Source organism: Pan troglodytes, chromosome 10 (genome assembly GCF_028858775.2).
Source record: "Pan troglodytes isolate AG18354 chromosome 10, NHGRI_mPanTro3-v2.0_pri, whole genome shotgun sequence".
In the NCBI taxonomy this organism is placed as follows: Eukaryota; Metazoa; Chordata; class Mammalia; order Primates; family Hominidae; genus Pan; species Pan troglodytes.
The window spans coordinates 114,325,529-114,344,555 of NC_072408.2; the positions used below are offsets into that span (position 1 = coordinate 114,325,529).

Consider the following 19,027-nt stretch of genomic DNA (forward strand, 5'->3'; position numbering starts at 1 on the left):
TTTAACTTCTGGTCTTGGCATTCTGTCTCCCCTCACCTGCTAGTTGGTTTAAATTATTTAGCACTTGTCTATTGACACTATTTTATTTCCAGATTATTTTGTCCATGCCAGTGTCATCTCTTCAGTTTTAAATGACTTGAATATGTCCTCTTCTTTTGCATCTCCAAAAAGCTGAGCAAGTATTGCCTAGGTTTTCTTCTAGGGTTTTTATGGTTTTAGGTCTAATATTTAAGTCTTTAATCCATCTTGAATTAATTTTTGTATAAGATGTAAGGAAGGGATCCAGTTTCAACTTTCTACATATAGCTAGCCAGTTTTCCCAGCACCATTTGTTAAATAGGGAATCCTTTCCCCATTTCTTGTTTTTGTCAGGTTTGTCAAAGATCAGATGTTTGTAGATGTGTGGTATTATTTCTGAGGGCTCTGTTCTGTTGCATTGGTCTATATCTCTGTTTTGGTACCAGTACCATGCTGTTTTGGTTACTGTAGCCTTGTAGTATAGCTTGAAGTCAGGTAGCGTGATGCCTCCAGCTTTGTTCTTTTGGCTTAGGATTGACTTGGCAATGTGGGCTCTTTTTTGTTTCCATATGAAATTCAAAGTAGTTTTTTCCAATTCTGTGAAGAAAGTCATTGGTAGCTTGATGGGGATGGCATTGAATCTATAAATTACCTTGGGCAGTATGGCCATTTTCACGATATTGATTCTTCCTATCCATGAGCTTGGAATGTTCTTCCATTTGTTTGTATCCTCTTTTATTTTGTTGAGCAATGGTTTGTAGTTCTCCTTGAAGAGGTCCTTCACATTCCTTGTAAGTTGGATTCCTAGGTATTTTATTCTCTTTGAAGCAATTGTGAATGGGAGTTCACTCATGATTTGGCTCTCTGTTTGTCTGTTATTGGTGTTATTGGTGTATAGGAATGGGCAAGGACTTCATGTCTAAAACACCAAAAGCAATGGCAACAAAAGCCAAAATTGACAAATGGGATCTAATTAAACTAAAGAGCTTCTGCACAGCAAAAGAAACTACCATCAGAGTGAACAGGCAACCTACAGAATGGGAGAAAATTTTTGCAATCTACTCATCTGACAAAGGGCTAATATCCAGAATCTACAAAGAACCCAAACAAATGTACAAGAAAAAAACAAACAACCCCATCAACAAGTGGGCGAAGGATATGAACAGACACTTCTCAAAAGAAGACATTTATGCAGCCAACAGACACATGAAAAAATGCTCATCAGCACTGGCCATCAGAGAAATGCAAATCAAAACCACAATCAGATACCATCTCATACCAGTTAGAATGGCGATCATTAAAAAGTGAGGAAACAACAGGTGCTGGAGAGGATGTGGAGAAATAGGAACATTTTTACACTGTTGGTGGGACTGTAAACTAGTTCAACCATTGTGGAAGACAGTGTGGCGATTCCTCAGGGATCTACAACTAGAAATACCATTTGACCCAGCCATCCCATTACTGGGTATATACCCAAAGGATTATAAATCATGCTGCTATAAAGACACATGCACACGTATGTTTATTGTGGCACTATTCACAATAGCAAAGACTTGGAACCAACCCAAATGTCCATCAATGATAGATTGGATTAAGAAAATGTGGCACATATATACACTATGCAGCCATAAAAAAGGATGAGTTCATGTCCTTTGTAGGGACATGGATGAAGATGGAAACCATCATTCTCAGCAAACTATCGCAAGGACAGAAAACCAAACACTGCATGTTCTCACTCATAGGTGGGAATTGAACAATGAGAACACATGGACACAGGAAGGGGAACATCACACACCGGGGCCTGTCATGGGGTGGGGGGAGGGGGAAGGGATAACATTAGGAGATATACCTAATGTAAATGACGAGTTAATGGGTGCAGCACACCAACATGGCACCATATACATATGTAACAAACCTGCACATTGTGCACATGTACCCTAGAACTTAAAGTATAATAATAAAAAATAAATAAACAAAATGTCGAGCAGGGTTTGAAACACAGCAGGTGTTCAATAAGTGCTTCCACTGTATTGACAAATACTTGTTCTTTAGGTCTCTGATAAGACATCCCTTCATTCATAACCTTCTCCCACCATAGAGCATTTAACAAATGATTTTGCGGCTATGTGTGTAACAACGTGTCTCCTTCACTTACACTGGGAGCTCACTGATCATGGGATTATGTGTGTTCTGTCCATCACTATATCCTCAACCCCAAACACAGCACAATGTCTGCCTTGTTCCTTGTATCCTCAGTAGGATACTTGGTAGGTGTATCTGTTAGTTTTCACCACAATAATGGTGAGTAACTAACGTCCCCACTCTCTCAGTGGCATACCAAATAAGCATATGTCTTTATGGGCAGCTGGGGCAGCTCTAAGCTGCAGGCCGGTTCTGGATCTGCTCTGTGTGTCTCTTATGCCAGGCTAGCCAGGGCATGTTTTTCTTTTCTTTTCCCACCTTCAGATCTCCAGTTTTGCAGACAGTGCATGTTTTTCTTTTTTCTTTTCTTTTCTTTTTTTCTTTTTCTTTTTTTTTTTTGACAGTCTTGCTCTGTTGCCTAGGCTGGAGTGTGGTAACACAATCTCGGCTCATCACAGCCTCTGCCTCTCAGATTCAAGCAATTCTCCTTCCTCAGCCTCCCCAGTAGCTGGGACTACAAGCACATGCCACCCACACCCAGCTAATTTTTATATTTTTAGTAGAGACGGCGTTTTGCCATGTTGGCCAGGCTGGTCTCGAACTCCTGACCTCAGGTGATCTGGCTTCCTTGGCCTCCCAAATTGCTGGGATTATGGGCGTGAGCCACCACACCAGGCCTAGAGCATGTTTTTCTTATGACCAAGGCAGAGGCGCAAGAGAGCAAGTTCAATTTTACAAGTACTCTTCAGGCTTTTGACTCCATCGTGTTTGTTAACATAGCTTTGAACAAAGTAAATCAAGTAGTCAAACCCAAAGTCAAGAAGAAAGGAAAAGCACTCAACTTAGGGAGGTTGGGGTGGCAAAGGAAAGAGTGAATATTGCCAAATCATCTACCCAACTAAGTTCCCAGCTTCTCACTGAATGTTTATGGAATGGAAAGGAAAGAAAGAGGATAATTGGATTCCAGGGATTTCCCATGGGTATTCACCATACAAGTTACAAAAGCCCATGGGGACTCTTCTACATCCTGACATATAGCTCCACGGAGAAAGCCAGAAGCCTTGTCAAACAGGTAACAGCCCGACCATCCAGAGCTAGATCTGTTGAGCAAACAAAGTGAGCCCTCAGAAGCAATTTTCGGCAGAGACTATTCCCCCAGGGCACTGAGGGACCACAGCTGCCTTTGTGGGGAGAACAACGGGAGTGACCTGACCACCAGAGTCACAAGAAGTCGCATCTAAGAGTGGATAGCAGCCCTTCCAGGCCCGAGGAGAGGATTCTGTTTTGTGTTCTTTGGAAATGTGTGGGTACAGACGAATGCCCACATGCTTGTTAAAATCAGTAGTCAGGACTTTGAAGAGACCTTTGCAAATAGCTGGGCATCCATTTCTAAAAGGAGTCCAGAGCGTTGGTTCCTACATTGGCTTTCTTTGCAGTACCAGCTCTGGCGTGGTTTGAGGTTGTGCGAGATGTTGCACCCTTCCCTCGGTTAACTGAAAAATAACAATCTGTTTTCCTTTCATTCTCTGTCTCCCTTCTGACTGCAGGGGTGCTGTGCCTACCAGACAGCCTGAATCTTCACAGAGACCCACAGCGGTCAAACAAGCCAGGAGAACTGCCCATGTTCAGCCAGTCGGAGCTGAGGACCATCGAGCAGTCTTTGCTGGCCACGCGCGTAGGCAGCATCGCCGAATTGAGTAAGTAGATGTTGGTTCTCCAGCTCTCATGCCTCAAGACATATCCTGTCTGTGCCCGAAGTGACACAATGTCCTCATGCCAACCCCTCAGGACACTACTTTGTAATCAGCGGGGTGACACCTTTTATTGAGTGCCTGCTGTGTACACTAAACAATGCCAGTGGCGTGGGGAAGGTAAGAGCTCTGAAGCTGGCACATTTCCTGGTTCTGCCATAAATGCAGGTCAGGTTCCTAAGCTTTTCTGAACCTCAGTTTCGTTTTCTATAAACTAGAGAAAATACCAGTGCCTACCCAGAGTGTAGTTGCGGTGATTCAATGAGCTCACATCCATAAAGGTGTCTACCTAAATAACAAACAGAGAAGGAGATTCTCTAAAACAAAATCATGTTTATCTGGGAATAGGCCTTGCAGTGAGAATGTGCATGCCAGAGTATATTATCAGAGAAATATTACGTGTGTATTCAGGGGGCTAAAGGAGGACAATGGTCTTTAATGGAAAAGTGAGGAGGAGGATTACAAAATTGTTTTTGAGATAATTATCGTTGGCTACAAGGATCAATAAATGACAAGGGTGGCACCAGTCCGAGTTTGGACTGGCAGTCGCTGGTCACATCTTCATATAAGTTGTGTGTGTGTGTGTGTGTGTGTATAAGGTTACCATGGCCTTCGTGCAGGGCTGTGATTTTTGCAGAGGTGTTCTGTGATAGTTCTTGTTATCAGGCATTTGTGCATGGAAATCTTTCCTTCATGGCCTTCGCTGACTCTCTTCATCAGGGATTTTAACACAAATGATTCCATTTTAATTCTGACAGCTTTCACAACAGGGTTTGCCAAGGTGCCTGGCACATGGTAAATACTCTATAAATGGCTGGCCACTGTTGATTTCCACAATGAGATCCACTTAAAGCATATATCAGATCACATCTCTCCTCTGTTCAGAGTCCTCCACTGGCTCTGGTTCAGTGGTTCCCCATCTGACCCACAGGAAAAGCCAAAGCCCCAGAATTACTTCCATGTCCCCCCACCCCCTACCCTCCCCAGACATCCTCCTCCATCCCCCCTCTGTCCCCTGCTTGTTCCTTGAGCACAAGAGGTTTACCACAGGACCTTTGCACTTACTCTTCCCTCTGCCTGAACTGTTCTTCCTCCAGGTATCCCCATGGCTCACTCCCTCACTACCTTCCCATTTCACCCAAATGTTACCTTCTCAATGAAGCTTTCCATGACCATTGTATTTAAAATCATAATACTCTGAGGACCCTTGTCTTAGTCAACTTGGGCCACTATAATAAAATACCATATACAGTGTGGCTTAAAACACAGACATTTATTCCTCATGGTTCTAGGGGCTGGGAAGTCCAAGATCAAGGTGGCAGACAATTCAGTTCCTGGTGAGGTCTCTCTTCCTGGCTTGCAGATGGGTACCTTCTCCCTGTGTTCTCACAGGGTGGTGGGGTGGGGGAAGGTATTCCTCTTCTTATAAGTCCTCTAACCCCATCATGACGATCCGCCCTCATGGACTCATCTAACCCTAATAATTTGCCAAAGGCCCTGTCTCCAAATACTGTCACATTGAGGGGGCAGGGCTTCAACATACGGATTTGGGGTGACAGACATTCAGATTATGGCAACTTTTCTCCCCTTCATTGCTTTACTTTTGTCCCCAGAAGTTATCATCCTAAGATATACTCTATATTTTTGTTTTTTAATAATAGGTTTATTGAGATATAGTTCATATACAATTTACCTTTGTAGAGCATGCAATTCAGCAGTTTTTAGTATATTTACCAGGATATGCAACCATGACCATAATCAATTTTAGAACATTTTTATTATGGCAACAAGAAACCCAGTAGCCATCAGCAACTACTCCCCTCCCCTCCCACCCACACTCTGTATTTTATTTTTTTAATTGTCTCTCTCTCTCTCTCCCTACTATATAGAATATAGTAGAAACATTTTATTTGCTCACTGATGTAACCCCAGCACCAGGAATACTGCTTGGCATATAGTAGGCCCTCAGGAAACATAAAGGAAGGAAGAGAAAGAGAGAGGGGTTGGGAAATGGGAAAAGGAGGGAAGGAGGGAAGGAAGGAAGGATGGAAGGAAGGAAGGAATGAAGGAAGGAAAGAAGGAAGGGAGGGAGGGAGGGGAAGGGAAGGGAAGGGAAGGAGGGAGGGAAAAGAGGCAGAAAGATGCAAAGAAGGAAGGGATAATCAAGGTTGGGGTGTCCCAAGTTTAAGTAATAATTTACCATGCTTACATACCCCCTAATTCAGGGCTGTGCTCTGTGAGTCTGACCAACCAGAGGAAAGTAATCCTGTATTTACTTATGATCCAATTGATTATCAATTTAGCTGAATATTAGTTACTGATGGAATTGAAGCATTGATCACAGAAATGCTAGATTGTGTTAAAGTAGGGGTTGTATTGAAATTCCAGCAAATCCTGAACTACGAGAGAATTTAAGACCCAAAATGCAACTTCCACTTCTTCCCAGAGGAGTTCCCTGTACACCCAGATAGGCACCCTCCATTAAGCTTACGGCCTGCACCTCTGGAAAGGGAGTCAGTAGCTGATCCAAGCTGTAGGGGGCGCTTATGGCCACTAGAGAGCTACTTTCCTGGCATCTGAATTTGGAAGTTGCGCTTCCATTCCCTTCAAACCTCTGAAGTCACAAAATGCCTCCTGTCCCAGGGCCTCCTAGCTACTGGTCAGTCCTGGGATTCTTCTGAAACTTTTGGGAGTTACAACACCTTTGGCAATCTGGTGAAACCTGTGGACCCTGTTTCAGAATAATATTTTTAAGTGCATAATGTGCAAATGATTACAAAGGAAACTGATTACATTAAAATTCAATTATCATAATATTTTTAATCTCAATTGTGACATAGTAGTTCTCCGGGTTTCTTTTTTTCTTTTTTAATTAGCATGTGATATAACAAGATCTAGCAGCAGGTCAGATGACCCCATGATTTGGGTGTAATATGTGTGAATGCTATTTTGAGATGTCTGCGACAAGTGGAATGGGGTAAGGAAATATCTATATCTTAATACGTACTCGGGGCATTCAGAGGCAGAAGGTCCAAGCAGCACTCTTGGAGAGACATTGCTGTAAGACGAACTGCCACACATATGGGACTTCAGTGTTTTCCAGGACATGCTCATGACCCTAGAAATGTAGGATCTGGCTACCGAGTTGGGACATAGCTTTGTGGGACAACCCCAGAAGAGGCCCTCACACCATGTGGCCCACACACACTGTCCCTAAGGTCTCAAAGCTTTGTCCTGGGATGTCTCAAAGTCCTCCCCCAGCCTCCAGCACCTGGACTGGGGCCCTGCGTAATTCTGGTGCTCTCTTCGAAGAAAGGATTTGCTAAACAAATCTGCTCTTCACCTAAGAGGCAGCCTGCAGGAGCTGCTTGCCACATAAATTGTTTTTAAGGACAATTTGCTCTGTAAATTAAATGCTGTCCTCATTGAATGTTGACTTTTGCATGTGAGTTGTTGGCACACAAATGGGTGTTGCTAATTGCGAATGGGTTTTGTACATTCATTAAGTCAGCCCCATAGAATGTGTGCACAAGGAAGCACTTTGATAAGTCACGTCGGCTGCTGAAAGGAATAAAATTGCCTTTTTTCTGATCTGACTGTAATTTAGACTGGCTTGCTTTGTGGTCTGAATCAATACAGCCTTGCTCTCTGTGTACATAGAGAGCTGTTCTTCATATTCAAAGGTTGCTCAGCCAATGTGGAAACCACTGTTTTTCCAGCAAAGGTGAGATGGAGTTTGTTCTCAGTCATTCCTGCTCTTGTTGAAACAGGGACACGTCTGGCCAGGGTCAACAGTGGAGCCCTATTTTAGTAGCTAATAACAATAATAACGGCAGCAGCTGATGTTTAATGAGCCAGGGAACTATGATAAGTGTTTACAGGAGTTACTTCCAATATGTTATTATTGTCCTCATTCGATGATATGGGAATGGAAGCAAGAGGAGGTTAAACAACTTATCTAAGATCAACCACACCTGTGAATTGAATGGCTCAAAATTGAATCCAAGCTTCTCAAGGCAAAGCTTTTATACTTAACCACCAAACTACATTACCTCCAGGGAAGTCCAGAAGATATTTCCACTCAGACTTGAGATTCCCCACCTCTGTACCATCAGGGTGTCAGTTGGGTCTGCATTCCCTGCAAATTGCTCTGAAGATTTGCAATTTGCTCTGTAGGGTGCACTGTGGATGCTCTCCTGTAAACTAAACTGCAGGTGTGAACATTCACAAAGGTTACCAATACCTCCCCAAATACAGCAAGCGCTGCTTCATGACATTCCAGTCAATGACAGACTACATATATGATGGTGGTCCCATAAGATCATAATACTGGCCAGGTGCAGTGACTCACACCTGTAATCCCAGCACTTTGGGAGGCTGATGTGAGTGGATTGCTTGAGCCCAGGAGTTGAGACCATCTTGGGCAACATAGTGAGACTTTGTCTCTACAAAAAAATGAAACAAAATTAGCCAGGTGTGGTGGCATGCACCTGTAGTCCCAGCTACTCGGAAGGCTGAAGTGGGAGGATCGCTTGAGCACTGGAGGTCAAGACTGCAGTGAGTCATGATCACACACCTCTGCACTCTAGCCTAGGCGACAGAGCAAGATCCTGTCAAAAAAAAAAAAAAAAAAAAAAAAAAAAAAAAAAAAAAAAAGAAAGAAAGAAGGAAGGAAGAGAAAGAAAGGGAAAAAATATTACTGCATTTTTTACTGTACCTTTTTTATGTTTAGGTATGTTTAGATACACAAGTACTTCCCATTGTGTTACGATTGCCCACAGTATCAGGACAGACACATACTGTACAGGTTTGTAGGCTGAGAGTGATAGGCTACACCCTACAGCCTAGGTGTGCAGTAGGCTCTACCCCTAGGTTTGTGTAATGCAGTCTATGATGTTCGTCCAACAATGAAATCGTCTAAGGACATATTTCTCAGAACCCATCCCTGTTGTGAATCAATGCTGGGCTGTATCTAGACAGGGGACCACCTCTGCAGACTGGGACTTCTCCTGGTAACCCTTGCCTGTTTCCTCGGTGCCTCATATTAAAATCTAGAACTGTCTTGATCACCTGGAATGTCCAAAGCACTTATCTTTGTTCAGTCTGTTATGGCTTGAGGTAAAAACATATCCACTATTTCTGGAGCACCTACTGTGTACCAGTTGCTTTGAATACCTTTAAGATATTATTATTCCCATTTCACAGATAAGCAAACTGAGACTTTGGAAGGATAAATGTCTTGCCCAAGGCCACTCAGCTAGTAAGTGACAGTCATAATTAAAATCATTTTTTTCTTTTTCCCTCTGCTGTGCTGTGTGCAAGTCAGCTTTGTATTGTGAGCACCTAACACATCACCCACAACTAAGGAAATTTCCTTTGAATGTCAAATGAATAATGAATGACCTAAAGTGAACTTGTCTGAGAAACAAAAACTGAAGAAAATGCTGCAAGTGAGTAGGACTCTTAATGAAACTCAGTCAGATAATAAATTTTCTATTGAGCTGAATTTTGAACTCAGGGACTTAGAGCTGAGCCTATGCCGGTTCTAAAATATTTCACTGGTAAGCTAAATCAAGAGGCCACGAAAATCGCCAAACTGACACCAGCTGGCAATTCTTTGATCCTGAGCCCTAGGAAATTTGCCAGGTGATGGACTTCACAGTTGACTTAGAGTTCGGTGGGCGGTCCAGTTCTTGTTTCCTGAACCAGTGAGTAGGGCTGGGGGAAGCAGGTCCACCCAATCCCCACAGGGCTGTGGGGAAGCAGAGTCCCTGGCTTCTCTCCCTTTAGGACCAATTTGCTTTTGGTCCCATCCCAGTCCATATTTGTGTCCTCTGAGACCTTGTCTTGGCTCTTCTGCCTGTCACCTCAGCCTTGCCCCCAAGCTTCCAGTTAACCCCCCAGCTGACAGTCATTAATTATAGTGTTTGCTTTCTGTTGTTTAAAGAAAAAAAAAATGAGGACTTCTTCGTAAAATGTCTCTTCCTGTTGTCTTTTCACACTAGACTGTGAACTTGCTGTCCCCAGGCAATTAGGCAATCAAAACAGGGCCATTAATTTACAACTATATAAAAAGGTTTTCTGGGTTGTCTTTCCTCAGTGTCACCAGAAGAAAACGCAAACCCACAAAAACAGCGCTTTTTGCTTGGACAAAGTTGTCTTTCCCCTTGTTTGAAATGTAAGTGGGCTCTTTTCTGAGAGTCCCCTGCCTTCAGCCCCTAGGGTATACCTGTAATCTTCTCATGTGGTGAAGTGGCCACCAGCCTACTGATATTTCTTGAATATTCCACTCATGCCCCTACCACAAGGCCTTTGCACCTGCTGCTCCTTATGCCTGAAAAGCTCTTCCCCTAATATTCTCAAAGCTCCCTCGCTTCATTCAAGCTTCTAAAATGTCACCTCCTCAGAGATGCCCTCCATGACTGCCCCACCCACCTACCCCTCCCCACATCACTCCCTATTCCCTCTTCTGCCTTAATTTTCTTCTTGCACTTGTTACCACCTGACATGCTATATATTTGTTTATTTTCTGTCTCCCCCACCAAGACTGTAAATCCCACCAGAGCTGTAAATCCCATAAGAGTTGAAACTTTTTTTTTTGAGACGGAGTCTCACTGTTGTCTCCCAGGCTGGAGTGCAGTGGCTCAATCTCAGCTCACTGCAACCTCCACCTCCTGGGTTCAAGCAATTCTTGTGCCTCAGCCTCCCAAGTAGCTGGGACTACAGGCATACACCACCATGCCCAGCTAATTTTTGTATTTTTAGTAGAGACAGGGTTTCACCATGTTGGCCAGGCTGATCTCAAACTCTTGAGCTCGAGCATTCTGCCCGCCTTGGCCTCCCAAAGTGCTGGGATTACAGGCGTGAGCCATGGCGCCTGGCCAAGAGTTTTTTTCTTTTTTTTTAACATCACTGAACCCCCCAGTGCCTAAAACAATATTCAGCACACAGTAGGACACAATAATATTTGCTGAATGAATTAATGAATGGCAAGCTTCCAGCTGAATCCAGAGGTCAGCCTTCTCTTGTTGCATCTCTGTTCCTTCATCTCTCCTTCTCCATAAAAATCTCTCATTACCCTGTACCTAATGACCTGGATTATATGTGGTCTTTTTTCTTTTCTTGTTTCTTTCGCTTTTTCTCAAGGAGAGGAGTTTCAATCAGATGAGTTAAACAGCAGTTTATAATACTGTGGAGTGACTTGGTTTCCTCATCTGTGCTGTGTGACTTAGGGCAAGTGACTTGATCACTCTGATTTCCAGTTTTATAGTCTGTGAGAAAAGGGTGACAATACCTCCTCTCCCAGGGTTGTGGGAGGTTTGGGAAATATACTAGAGTAAGTGGTAGCTGGCCATGGATGGAAGGAAGAGTAGGAAGGCAGTGAAGGTGCTGTATCAGCATGGGTTTGGGCAGAAGGAGCCCACCATTGGAATTTGTGACTCTTTGTCCTAGGGTGGTCACACTTGGCATGCAGGAACAGTGGTTTCTTGGGGGCTCCACAGATGATCCTGAGTCAGGTAGGTTAGAGTAGCATTTCCCCAAGGGTGGCACTGGAAATGATAGTAGGTGATGCACAAAACACCTTCTAATTTAAATTGCAATATATTTTTATGAGTACTAGGACAGTATGAGTTTTCCATTTATGGCACTGATATGAAATTTTCTCTTAAAATGAATTTATATGTGTGAAATAATTAGCCAATTTAAAGAAAAACATTAAGTAAATAAATTGTATCAGCAGCACACAGATATGAGAGACATAATGATGGTGATTCCCAAATGGCTGATATTCGGGAAACATAGTTATTAGTGGATTGATTCTCAGGTAGGCTTCTAAAATCACACTCCATCTATCCAAACTCTGTTCAGTTAGTGACTATTGGATTTGTTGTTTTGGGATCATGACACTGACACGGGAAGCAGCAGATAGCACATATTATAGAGCAGGGTTTGAAAGGAAGCTAGTAACTTCAGGGATCCCTGTGCCAACTCCATCTCCCATGGCTAGCCCTCCTCAGAGACATCTTTGGGACCTCTGACCTTGGGACTAGGCTGCTGCTGTTGCTACTGCTGCTGCTGTTGGTGATGATGGTGGCAGTGATGGTGACGGTGATGGAGATGATGATGGAGATGATGACGGTGGTCATGGTAATGATGATGGTGATGGTGATGATGATGATTATGGTGATAGTGATGATGATGGAGATGATGATGGTAGTGATGGTGATGGTGACAGAGATGATTTTGGTGATGATGATGGTGATGTCTGAGATGATGGTGGTGATGATAATGGTGATGGTGATGATGATGATGGAGATGATGATGGTGATAGTGATGTAATGGAGGTGGTGGTGATGGTGATGATGATGGTGACGGTGATGATTATGATGGAGATGATGGTGATGGCAATAATGACGGAGATGATGGTAGTGATGATGGTGATGGTGATGGTGATAATGATGGAGATGATGATGGTGGTCATGTTGATGATGATGGTGATGGTGATGATGGTGATGATGGTGATGGTGATGATGATGGAGATGATGATGGTGATGGTGATAATGATGGAGATGATGATGGTGGTCATGTTGATGATGATGGTGATGGTGATGATGATAGTGATGGTGATGATGATGATGGAGATGATGGTGATGGCGATAATGATGGAGATGATGGTGATGATGATGGTGATGGTGATGATGTGACAGTGATGGTGATGATGATGGTGATGATGACAGAGACGATAATCATGATGATGTACATGATGGCAATGATGATGGTGATGGGGATGGTGATGAAGATGAAGATGATGATGGTAGTGATACAAAGAATAATAGTACTGAATTCTTATTAAGTGCTTACAATATACCAGACTCTGTTCCAAGTGCTTTAAATGCTTTATATGCATTTCTTCATTTAATACTATGAGGTAGGTACTATTATTGTCCTAATTTTGCAGATGAAACGAAGGTTAAGTACTTTATATATATTATTTGTTTAATCCACACAACAAATTCATTAGGTCATAATCATTCTCACTTACAGAGACATCAAATAACTCACTTAAGGTCACTCATCTAGTTAGTAGCCGGTTGGAGGCTCTCAGTCTGAGTCTCAAGAGCATGTTCCTAACCACATGCCACACTGCCTCCCCTTCCTGAAACAGGACAATGGATGAGGCATGGTCTCTGCTTTTGAGACTCAGTAGGGAAAGTAGATGTGTGGATAATTTACTGTGAAATGCAATAGAATTAAACACGTAATGTGTTAGACTTTATAAGCAGGCTTTGCAGGTATATAGAGAAAAGAGGGACTTGATTCTGACCAGGGACATCCTGGAGGGCTTCATGGAAGAAATAGCATGTGGTCATAGCCTTGAAGGTCTTCAATTGTTAGGAGAATGAAGAAAAGGGCAATCAAAGGTGGGAAAACAAGAACAGAAGAAGGGAACCGGGAAATGCAGGGCAAGCTGAAAGGTGCTCTGAGGAGATGGTGAGATGGTTAGCTCAACCAAGCAAAGGGTACCTGACCGTCAGGCTTCCCAGTGCCTTGGGGAAATGAATTAGTGGAGTAGGGGCTCCAAATGATTCTCTTCTCTTCTCCACTTCCTTTTGAATCTTCTTGTTTTGAGCTTTTTAATGGAAGTTTTTGAGAGAGACAGAGGGAAAGATAAGCGTCTTCCACCCTCAACCTAGATGGAAGGTGCAAGAAAGTAAATGCCACCTCAGTAAGCTTATTATTCTGGTAATACAAGTAGCACATGCCATAATTCAAAGTTCAGAAATTACAGAAAAATTGGACAGAATGTCACTGATAATCCCACTAGGGAGAAAAGTCCTTGGTCAACACTTTGGGTTTTTTTCTCCCTGGTATTTACTTAGTACATAGTTTTTAATAACATAATCCTGATTATACTGTATGCAATTTTGAATTTTGCTCTTTTCTACTTAACATTTTAATATGAGGATTCTTTTTTTGGTACTGCAGTTCTATGTAATCATTTTTAATGGCTGCAAAAGTTTATTATTTTATCATGTGGATGTACTAGAGTTTATTTAATCATGTTTTTTATTTTTAAACACTTGTTTGTCAAATTTTGGATCCCATATGTAAGGCTTGGGTGCAAATCCTCGTGCATGAAGATTTTGCTGCATTTTGAATTCAAACATTGGGACAGATTCCCGGAAATGGAATTACTGAGTCAGGAGTTATGAGTAGTTGTTAGTACCTTTGCTACATAATGCTAAATTGCTTCAAGATGGACTGAGAGCTGGCCAAGGCTTCATTGGGCTGCCTTTGAAAGAGGGACTCCGATCATTTGGAATGAAGAGCACAGACCTTAGAGTCAGACAGACCTGGGTTGGAATCTTGTTTGCCTCTTATTAACCCTGTAACCTTGGGCCTGTTTTCTTATCTGCAAAGCATTGTTCCTTAACTTTGGCACTGTTGTCATTTTGGACTAAATTATTTGTTTTGAGAACTGTCCTGTGCATTGTAGCATGTTTAGCAGTATCTCTAACCTCTAGATGCCACTAGCAGCCCCCTGGATGTGACAATCAAAATGTGTCCAGAAACTGCCAAAGGTTCCCTGGGAGGCAAAAGCAACCCAGTGGAGGATTACTGCTGCGAAATTGAAATGATATTAATACATACCTTATAGAGCACTGTTAGGATTAAATACAATGTATATTAAGTACTTTCACAGCGTCCGATACAGCTTTTACTATTGTTATTAGTAATAGTGGTAATAATAGTTTCTCACTGCCGGATGCTACAGAAGGACTCTGGAGAAGACAGACTGGATTAGCTCGAAGGCCAGTCCTAACTCTAGGAGCCTCTGGTTCTTTGATTCTTTGGCCAATCATCCAGCAATGTCTCCGTTCCTCTCAATCCAGTGGTCAGAGAGTGGCCTGCTATTTAGAAATGGAACACCTGCAATGCTAGTTACAGGAAAACCCCTCAGCCCTCACAGGACCCAAGCCTAGCATAGGGAGATGCCTGGAGTCCAGGAAACTGCATTATTCCAGAGAGGGGATTCACTCTTGGATAGTCCCTCCCTGCTCCCCACTCCTGCAAAACCAAGCTGCTGCGGCATAGCACCAGTTTGAGAGTAGTCATTACTAGACTACATCCTGCCCTGGGACCCAGTAGCCCCTGCATCTCCACACCCTTGGGACTCACCTAATGTCTCCCACATCCACTCAGAAGTCTGCAGCATTGCAACACCAGCTGGACCCAGCAATGCAGCCACATCCTCAGCACCTAAGCCCAGTCAGTGCCCTACACCATGGGGAACAGGCGGTCTTGCACATCAGGGAATCTACCTCCAGGACATAGGAAGCCAAAGCACACACTCCCCAGTACCTGACAGCTTCCTGCCCCAGGGCCACCACCAATAGCAAACTTGCCCCCTCCAGTGGTCCCACACATCACTCAGGGACCTAAAGACAAGACCACCATCATCAGTACCCAAACACAGCGCCCAAGAGCCTGAGGATCAGCTCACCCAGGGTCTGCAATCACCAGCACCCATGTGTGCCATGCAGGGGCCCCAGGACAGGCCCAACCAGGGCCCACTGCCACTGCTGTCCAGTGAATCTGCCACTTCAGTGGTGGGACCACCATGCACCTTTTTGCACCATCCAGGAGCCCAAGGACTGGCCCATCCAGCATCCTTGTCCCCAGCAAAACCATACCACATCCATCACAAACAACTACAGTCTAAGCTAGTGAGGAACATGCAGACACTGCTAACGTTGACTACAGTGGAAGAAATCATACAAAGGCTACACTGCTGCGCCCACCCGGAATCAAAGCCAAAGAACCCTACCCGACTAACACTATAGATACATCTACAGCAAAAAGTCTTTCCTTGCAAAAGCTACTCCATAAAATTAGAAAAAGCACCTGCATAGGAAACCTATTTAATAAAATAATAGCTGAAAACTTCAAAAGTCCTGTGAGTGATATAGGTGACATTCAGATAAGATAGCTCAAAGATCTCCAAATAGATTAAACCCAAAAAGGTCCCCTCTGGGGCACATTATAGTCAAACTGTCAAATGTCAAAGACACAGAAAAAAATTTAAAACAGCAAGAGAAAAGCATCCAGCTACATATAAGGGAATTCCCATCAAACTAGAAACAGATTTCTCAGCAGAAACCTTATAGGCCAGGAAAGAATGGGATGATATATTCAAAGTGCTGAAAGGAATAAAAAAAACATCTTGCCAGCCAAGAAGACTATATCCAGCAATGCTATCTTTTAGAAATGAAGGAGAAATAGTCTTCCCAGGACAACTAAAAACTGAGGGAATTTACCACCTCTATGCCTGCCCTACAAGAAATGCTTAAGGGAGCCCTACATCTGAAAGTAAACGGACAATATCTACCCCGACAAAAACACATGAATGTATAAAACTCACTGATAGAGCAAATACACAAATGAGAAACAGAGATGAATCAAACATTATTACTGCAGAAAACCACCAAACTGAAAAGCTAAAGAATAAGAGAGGAAGAAATATATACAATATAATATACAATATACAAAACAATCAGAAAACAATTAACAAAATGACAGGAATAAGTTTTCACCTATCAATAACAACCTTGAATGTAAATAGTTTAAATTCTCCAATTAAAAGGTATAGACTGGCTGAAAGAATAAAAAAGTAAGACCCAGCTAGGTGCTGCCCACAGGAAACTCACTTCACCTGTAGAGACTCACATAGACTGAAAGTGAAGGAATGGAAAAAGATGTTCTACACAAACAGAAACCAAAAGCATACAACAGTAGCTATATTTATTTCAGACAAAAATAGACTTTAAGTCAAAAAAACATAAAAAGAGACAAAGAAGGTCATTATATAATCATAAAGGACTCCTTTTAGCAAGAGAATATAACAGTTTTAAATATATATGTACCCAACACCAGAGCACCCAGATATATAAAACAAACATTATTAGCTAAAGGGAGAGATTTACTGCAATACAATAATAGTAGGGGACTTCAACAGCCCACTTTCAGTAATGGACAGATCATCCAGACAGAAAAATCAACAAAGAAACATCAGAGTTAAACTGCACTTTAAGCCAAATGGATTTAACAGACATTATACACCATTTTACCCAACAGCCATAGAATACACATTTTTCTCAACAACACTTGGAATATTCTCCAGTTTAGACCATATGTTAGGTCACAAAGCAAGTCTTGACAAATTTTTAAAAACTGAAATCATATCAAGTATCTTTTCAGACCACAAAGGAATAAAACTAGAAGTCAATAACGAGGAACTTTGGAAATACATGGACAGTAAACAACATGCTTCTAAATGACCAATGGGTCAATGAAGAAATTTAAAAGGAAATTAAAGAGCCAGCCACAGTGACATGCATCTGTAGCTCCAGCTACTCAGGAGGCTGAGGCAGGAGGATCACCAGAGCCAAGGGCTTTGAGGCTATAGTGTTCTATGGTCACAACTGTGAATAGCCACTTCATTCCAGCCTGGGTAACATAGCAATACACTCTCTCTTAAAAAAAAAAAAAAATTAAGAAATTCCTTGACACAAATAAAAATGGAAACATAACATACCAAGATCTATAGTATACACAAAAGCAGTGCCAAGAGAAAAGTTTATAGCAATAAACACCTACATCAAAATAAGTAGAAAAATTTTTAATAAACTGCCTAACAATGCACCTTAAGGAACCAGAAAAGCAAGAAGAAAGCAAACCCAAAATTAGGGGAAGGAAAGAAATAATAAAGATCAGAGCAGAAATAAATGAAATCGAGACTAAAAAACAATACAAAGGATCAATGAAATAAAAAGTTTTTTGAAAAGATAAACAAAATTGACAAACCTTTAGCTAGACTAAGAAATAAACAGAGAAGTCCCAAATAAATAAAATCAGGGACAAAAAAGGAGGCATTACAACTGATACGACAGAAATACAAAGGATCATTAGAGACTATTATGAATAACTATACACCAACAGATTGGAAAGCCTAGAGGAAATGGATAAATTCCTGGACACCTACCACCTACCAAGATTGGACCATGAATAAATAGAAAACCTGAACATAACAATAACAAGTAATGAGACTGACTCAGTAATAAACATTCTCCTAACAAAGAAAAGCCCAGGACTGGATGGCTTTACTGCTGAATTCTACCAAACTTTTAAAGAAGAATTAACACCAATTTTTCTCGAACTATTCCAAAAAAACTTGAAGAGAAGGGAATTCTTCCTAACTCATTCTACAATGCCAATATTATCCAAATACTAAAACCAGACAAAATCACAACAAAAAAGAAAATTATAGATCAATATCCTCAGTGAACATAAATGCAAAAATCCCAAAAAAAAACTAGCAAAGCAAATTCAGCAGCACATCAGAAACATAATACATCGTAATCTGGTTGGATTAATCCTAGAAATGCAAGGATGGTTCAGCATATACAAATCAATAAACACACACATCACATCAGCAGGGTAAAGAACAAAAACCATGTGAGTATCTCAATAGAGGCAGAAAATGCATGTGACAAATTCAACATCCCTAAACTCTCGACAAATTAGGCATAGAAGGAAAAAACCTCAACACAGTGAAGGCCATATATGACACACCCACAGCTAACATTATATTTAATGGGGAAAAGCTGAAAGCCTTTGCCCTAAGAAATGGAACAAGGACGCCCACTTTCACCACTCTTATTCAAATTGTACTGGAAGCCCTAACAAGCAATTAAGCAAGAGAAAGAAATGGCATCCACATCAAAAAACAGGAAGTAAAATGGTCCCTCTTTGCAAATGGCATGATCTTATATTTAGAAAAATCTAAAGAGTCCACCAAAAAACTGTTAGAACTGAGTAACAAATTCAGTAAAGTTGCAGCATACCAAATCAGCATACAAAAATCAGTAGTGTTTCTATATGCCAATAACAAACTAGTTGAAAAACAAACCAAGAAAGCAATCCCATTTACAATAGCTACAAAAAAAATACCTAGGGATAAATTTAACCAATGAAGTGAAAGATCTCTACAATGAAAACTACAAAACACTGATGAAAGAATTGAACACAGAAAATGGAAAGACATTCCATGCTTA

At 41.8% G+C, this 19,027-nt stretch overlaps 1 protein-coding gene across 3 annotated transcripts in view; it reads left to right on the top strand.

Moving 5' to 3' along the window:
* The window catches only part of ABTB3 (ankyrin repeat and BTB domain containing 3), a 341,276-nt gene that overhangs the window by 198,351 nt on the left and 123,898 nt on the right, over positions 1-19,027 (top strand). For all 3 annotated transcript variants that reach the window (XM_016924110.4, XM_016924109.4, XM_003313906.7), the window contains exon 2: positions 3,708-3,857. In XM_016924110.4, the coding sequence (XP_016779599.1) occupies positions 3,708-3,857 (150 nt within the window). The remainder of the gene's footprint in view (positions 1-3,707; positions 3,858-19,027) is intronic.